Below are 7070 nucleotides of genomic sequence, written 5' to 3'. Positions count from 1 at the left end.
CGTCTAAGTGTGCTCGTGTACTGTCCGGCAGATGAGCATCCGCCGAAATGCTGCCAACAAGCCGTGTCATCCAGAGGTGTCACTGCCGAAATGCCGCTGATTTTCAGTGGTATTTTGGCAGTGACGCCTCTGGATGATGCAGCTTGTTGGTGGCATTTCAACAGTGATGCCTATTGACATTGCTGCTTGTCGGCAGAATTTCGGCTGACGCTCGTACGCCGCCACGGTTCTCCATGGCTCATTGTCTCGCAGCCGCCAGACAAAAAAGGTTGGGGACCACTGCACTAAGCTATGGGATATTCCAGTGTAGTGCTCCCTCAGTCTCTCCTATTGACTCTGCTCCACAGTGGATAAATAATTCAATAACCACCATTGGACTAGAAGTTATAAAAGGGGGGCACCACCACCACCACTTCTATCTCCTCCTCTGGCTGATTTGTGTGAAGTGAGGAAGGCATCTAACTCATCCCCACAAGAAATGAATTAGGTGCCTAAGCTGCCTGACAGCAAGCAGCAGGTTCCGTTCATGGATTGTTAAGCAGAGACAAGTGCCTCCCTGAAGCCTGGACTTAGGTGCCAGTTTCCAAGAGGGGATGGAACTTAGCACACAGCCCTGTTGTCAGCATCTCCCATTGGCTAATTTATGTAGCACCCTGCCCAGCTTGCTGGCTTCTGTAGATCACGTTGTGATATGTCTATCTCTTCCCATTCATTGTACTGAAGCATAGGCACCTAACTCAGACTTTATGGACTGTAGGGTTGTTCCTGTCAGTTTCTAGGAACCTAAAAGCTAGGTTCCACAATGCTCAGCATTGCGATGCTTAAGTCCCTTTGTGGAACCAGGCCTTAATGTTTGTAAAGCACCATCTAAGTGCTATATATTATTACAGAGATCATTCTGATTCCAAGCAAGGCATGAATGTTCCCAAGTAGGTACCACTATAAAAATCCTATTTTTCACATATTGCTACATATGCGAAATATCCATCTCACAGACTAAAAGTTTTCTGTGTCGGGTGGTGAATTTTGGGGGGACAGAGGGAAGAGCAGCCTAAGATCCGCCCCCCCCAACACACACACACTCTGGAAGTCCATCTCTGAGGCACAAGTAGAAGGTATCACTGGAGGAACTTGAAGGCTGTGATCCTAGTTTGCAGAAGTGACAAACTGAACATTGTAAAGTAAATCGTGATGTGCAGCAACACAGACTAAAGGGTCCAAAAGAGACAAGTCAAAATTGATCATAACTACCACAGCCCTAGCTACTTCATCTATCATCTCTAACAATAAGGGTGACTGCAGTCTACCTCTTGCATTAGCTCAGTGACAGTTTCATGTCTAAACAATGTGCAGAGGAATTTTAGAATGCAGTATAAATTGCTAACCTTCTCATACATTTCACCAGATGATCAAAGTCCCCCACAATTCCTGTGTTGTCTTGAAAGGACAGAGGGTCCAAAAACACAGAAAGAGGAATTTGTTTTTAGTATACAAAATGGTTTTTGCCTGGGAACAGTTACAATTAGGTTTCTTTTCTCTATTCACTGGTGCAAGGAAGCTACTTAAAAGGGAATAGAGAACCCCACAGTCTCCCAAAACAAACTTTTGTGCACAAAGTATGTCCGACAGGGACTCTGTCATGGTGTGCAGTGACTGGAAGTTGCCATCACAGATGTATTTAAAGAGATAGCATCTCCCCCCACTTTTGTAAGTGTTTCATGGATTGTGTGCGCTATGCTGGACCTCCAATCTTACACTCCTGGGAAGTCAACGTTTAAAGCTTTACTTGCCAGAGCTTTTAGAGCTAGTTGATCGTGTAACAGGGACACTATGAGAGGGAGAGTAGAGTCTTTTCCCAGAGCCTATTTTCAAGAAAACAGAAGTTGCATCACTGAATCTTTTAATACCTACAAGAGTAATTAGAGTGCTGGCTGCAGTGTCAAGCAGATGGCATTCATTTACAACATTTATCCATCTGTCTGTCTGAAAGACGAGAGACCACAAATACCTAGAATTACAGGAGAGATGCAGACATATTTTTCAATTTTATTCTTAATGGGAGAGCAATGGCATCACATCTTCCAGGGAAAACAGACAAGGACTATAGCATTTATGGTATTAAACACTGCCACAGAGTTCGTTTGGCGCAGTGCTTTCCTCACTCCATGGTTGCGATATTCCTGATTCCAGTTACTTTTGCAGGTCATCACTAGAACAATCAGCACTAACAGAAGGCGAAAATAATTGGAACTGAAGCATAGACCATAAGATGAAATACAGTGTCAGGCTGGTACTTTATATCATTCATAAAACAAGGTATTATAAATGGAGCTGGAACCAGGCAATATTAAGTAAAAACATGATTAAAGTATCTCTGATCGTTTTCTGGGAGAGCAAAAAAGTCAATTCAGGCATAAAACTCAGTACCTTCCAAAAGAAGAAGAAAATAAAATCCACCAAGTGATCCTGAAATCAACTTTTCCTTTGGATAAACAGATCTGAAATAGTAGTACAGTTCACAGTGGCATAAAGTTCTCCAATTGCTTGTGTGCTTGAAAATATCTTATCAGTAAAAAAATACCAGAGAGTTGGGGGGCAAAACCCTCTCTCTGAATTCTGTACATGGACAAATGCACATGGGATTGGCATGCATCAGGTCATCGGATCCATGGGAAACCAGCAGTATTGCAGGGCTGTAGATCACAGGTCAGGGGACGAGGGATAAGAAGAACAGTAAGGCCCATTTTCCTGTGATAAAGGAATGAGAAGTTAATTAAATGTGTCTCCAACTCTCAAGTGCATGCAACTGATGGATGAAAAGGAGGCATAATTAAACATTCTTGACCACCTCTCTCATATCCAAGTACAGTAGCATCCAAACTTCACCCCGCTGAGAATGACATTGGCAACTTGCTGGGAGCCTGAAAACTGCTTGCTCCTGATTTGAACACAGCAGATCACAGCTGCTTTAGCCTAAAACCAAAGCCATGGCCTGTTGAGACTGAAAATGCCAGTGTATAATGTGGCCAGTAAGGTCAGCTCAAGATGGTACACTGCTGCAGACACATGCAGTGGCTGTTCCTCTGTATTTGAAGTGAGGGCAAATTTGGATCAGAATGATGCTCAGTCACATTTGTCCTGCACTTTGGGGGAGAAATCCAGGAGGAAGAAAGGACTAAGACAGCCAAGAGCTGTTCCTCCTCTCCCCTCCCTTTCCCTAATGTGTGTATGGCAGGGGTGGGCAAACTTTTTGGCCCGAGGGCCACTTCAGGGAATAGAAGTTGTATGGTGGGCCATGAATGCTCACAACATTGGGGTTGGGGTGCGGGCTCTGGGGTGGGCGACGGTTCTCTGGACTAGGACTGAGGGGTTTGGAGAGCGGGAGGGGGATCAGGGCTGGGGAGAAGCTCCAGGGGTGCAGGATCTGAGCAATGCTTATCTCAAGCGGCTCCTGCAAGCAGTGGCATGTCCCTGCTCCGGCACCTATGCGGAGGTGCGGACAGGCAGCTCTGCACACTGCTCCATCTGCAGCCACCACCCCTGCAGCTCCCATTGGGGTGCATAGGAGCTGGAGAGGGGCCGAGCTGTGTGGTCTGGCCCCCGACCCAGTGCCCGGCCGGAGCGGGGCCGAGCAGTGTGGTGTGGCTTGTGGACCGGCTTAAAACAGGTCGCAGGCCAGATCCAATCCACGGGCTGTAGTTTGCCCACCCTGGTGTATGTGTTAATTTGGGGCTGGGAAAAGGAAACAAAGTTTGAAGGCCATGAAACAATACAAGACACAAAGCAGCTCCAACAGCATGGGATGGCAGACAGCAACAATCCTCTGTGCGTCAGGTTTTAGAATGTTACAGATAACTGTTAATAGCACCATATAACTACTCGATAAACCATGGAAAACTGAAAGCTTAGTGAGGCTGTCAGGAGAGAAGCAAGATGAGGGAGAGAAGCAAGCAGAGAGAATAAGAGGTGAATACTTCTAAGATCTGCATCTGTAGGGCACCCAGGATTCAAGAAGAGAGACAGACGAGCCATGCTTCTGCATTCAAGTTAATGGACACAATCTGCTTCATCAAAGACACTGCTCTTCCCCAAGAAAAGCAGACCATAATGACCCTAATCTTCATTATGGAGGTGTGGGCCCATGAGGACTACAGGTCCGCAATTGAGGCTGCTCAGATCAGTGTGGAGTATTGCATGCTGCATCTCCATCTAGGTTACTGATTATGTTGGCTACAATTGTCTTCATTTAATAAAAACTTGGTGTGGTCCTTGGCTAGGCGAAGAGTGGTGTCCCTAATTTACATACAAAAATATAAGAGAAGCCTCTACTGGAATTAAGGGCTGTTTCTGGGCCAAACCCTCTCCTCAGAGATTGACGTAGAAAAGACTAATATGGGACAACGACTGTTTCTATGAAGTTCAAAAAGAGCTGTTAGTCTCCCCAGCAAACCATCTAGACTTCCTTTTAAGAGGGTGAAGATGACTTGTTCCAGTCTGCTTCACAATGCAGTAAGATATTCAACAACTGCACTTGAGAGCACAAACAGATGCTTATCACCTGAAGCCACTTACCCTGGCATCATATTCAAGGACAAAAGGGGGGAAGTCAATCTGTTCTGGGGGTATGGCTGTGAACAATTGCTGAAGGTTTTCCACATAGTGGATTTTGTCCTTTAGCCCTGAGATGGTAAAGGTTGTGAAAAACCACGTTGAGACCTAAACACAGAAAGAAAAAAAAAGAGAATTAAACTGATGCCAATTTCTGAGACTTCAAGTTCAACATATTATTCTGTACTCATATAAATCAAGCAAGCTTCAGCATTGTAACTGCGAGCACACAACAAGAATACTCCATCTCAATTGCTAGTCTAGCAAGCTGTTACTTGCACTACAGAGTAGTGCTTCAAACTCCAGACTGACCGTTTTCTTAATTTTACACCCCGGTATTGCTGCACGGAATTGGTGTCTATTTACTCCTTCCCATTCTGCTATTTCCAAAACTCTGCACTTTCAGATTACTCAGATCAATCTCTTTCCTTGCCTTGGTTTTAATGCCTGTTAGCACTAGTTTTCCTACAGCAATTTAGAAAAAAGTGACACCTTCAGTTGTCCCACTGATAGATACATCCTCTCTGTTCTGGGTATTTGTTTCCCTCTTTCCTATACACTACATCTGCTCAGATGGCATCAGACCCAACTCACATCTGCTGCCCAAAACCTGCAAGTCTTAATTTTAGGCCTTAACCTTGACTCTCCTTCAGATCTTTTTGTAACAGGACACAATGTAGAGGAGTTACCTCAGCTTTGTCCTCCCCATGTAAATCAGATAAGGAATTACCAGCCAGGTGTTGTTTTGTTAATGCCTATTAGTGTGGGCAACTGGTTTACATATATTGAAATGATTTCTGGGAAGGGAAGAGAAGAGGATGATCTCAAACCACATTTTTAGAGCACAACGTAAAACTGGCTTCAACCAATCTTCCCACTTGGGCACCAAAGCACATCCTATTCTTCCAACACACATAGTAAGTCCAGTCCCTGTTGACTGGAGGAGACAGATCTGTGTGTATGTACACTACTGAATATGGTAATTTGTTAGTGGTAAAAAATTCCCCATGTCTCAAACTTTTAGTCCAGCGGCTATTTCGTCCCTCACCTTGCAATATGTCAGCCATTCTACTTGCTCAGCTATGGATTGAATATAAAGCATAATTCCCTCTGGACTACAAAACCCACACAGTAACTATGGCCACGTCTACACTACGGGATATCATCGAATTAGCTAAAATTGGTTTTATAAAACTGATATTATAAATTCGATTTCATGCGGCCACACTAGGCACAGTAATTCGGCGTTGTGCGTCCATGGTCCGAGGCTAACGTCGATTTCTGAAGTCTTGAAGCGTTGCATTGGTGGGTAGCTCTCCGTAGCTATCCCATAGTTTCCCGCAGTCTCCCCTGCCCTTGGCAATTCCTAAGGTATTGCATCATTATTGTCCGTCGGTAGTTCTGGTAAATTGTCGTCTATGTCATTCCTTCCTCTGGGAAAACATCAGCTGACAATCCTTTCGCGCCAGTTTATTTCCTGGATTGCCCTGGCAGAACGCAATAGCACGGAACCATCTGGAGCGGCCGTTCAGACTTTTTTTTTTTTCCCGACACCGTATGTGTGATTGGATGCTCGGACAGAGAGAGCGATACTTTCCATGCGCTACAAAGCAGCATTCACTTTGCTTTTGCAATGATAGCAGTAGATCGTGACCGGTCGTCTGTACCCGTCTATGGCCGGAGAAAACTCTGGCAATGAGATGGCGGTTATCTCTCCTCCTCTGTTAAGCTGTCCGCTGCTGATCATTTGAATGCCCTGGCTGAATAATCTGTCCAAGTGGGCGCAACACAAAAGCTAAATTGGGATTGCTCACTTTGACTGAATCAATCCCGATCCGCTTATGGGTTCTTAAAAATGAGAGTCAGTCTGCCCTTAGAATATAGGGGCAAGTGTTTAAGAGGCACCTCAGTGTATTCAGAGCACAGCTGCTCCATGCTATCGAGGTGATTCACAGAGAAGGGTATGCCCCTGCAAACTAACCCACCCGTTCGCTTCCCTCTCACCAACCTCCTGGGATACCCATGGCAGTGTCCGCCCATGTGGTGCATGAATAATAAAGAAATGCAGGAATAAGAAACCACTTATTCGAGTGTTTTAGTGACAAAAATGAGGGGGAAGGCAGCCTCAGCGCGATATAGTCCACAGGACATAAGCGGTGTGGGGGAGAGGAGCCCAGCATGCTGGCTGCATAATGACAGTCCAGAGTACAGAATTCTTTTTCTTTACACAGGCAAAGGGAGGGGGATGAAGCCCCCCGTTGCTATGGAGAAGCTGGTTATTAGTCCGTTCTGTCCTCATTACTGGGATGTAATTACCAGCATATCAGTTGGGAGCCCATCCGATGTCAACATGTTGAGATTTCATGGGAGACGTTTACTAGTCCTATTAGCATGTCTACCACCGGGGAGGGTGGAGAGGGAGGAGGAGCGGATACTGACTTCACTGCGCAGCATTGCGTCTA

At 45.4% G+C, this 7070-nt stretch overlaps 1 protein-coding gene across 3 annotated transcripts in view; it reads right to left on the bottom strand.

Annotated features, from left to right (window-relative positions):
• Positions 1-2026: 2026 nt before the first annotated feature.
• GDAP2 (ganglioside induced differentiation associated protein 2) overlaps positions 2027-7070 on the bottom strand; it is a 51580-nt gene continuing 46536 nt past the window's right edge. For all 3 annotated transcript variants that reach the window (XM_032773627.2, XM_032773629.1, XM_032773628.2), the window contains 2 exons: positions 4573-4716; positions 2027-2748 (listed from right to left, as the gene is read on the bottom strand). In XM_032773627.2, the coding sequence (XP_032629518.1) occupies positions 2701-2748; positions 4573-4716 (192 nt within the window). In that variant the 3' untranslated portion in view covers positions 2027-2700. The remainder of the gene's footprint in view (positions 2749-4572; positions 4717-7070) is intronic.

Source organism: Chelonoidis abingdonii, chromosome 1 (genome assembly GCF_003597395.2).
Source record: "Chelonoidis abingdonii isolate Lonesome George chromosome 1, CheloAbing_2.0, whole genome shotgun sequence".
In the NCBI taxonomy this organism is placed as follows: domain Eukaryota; kingdom Metazoa; phylum Chordata; order Testudines; family Testudinidae; genus Chelonoidis; species Chelonoidis abingdonii.
Note: the sequence above shows the minus strand (reverse complement) of the source record. Positions and strands in the feature narration are given on the sequence as shown.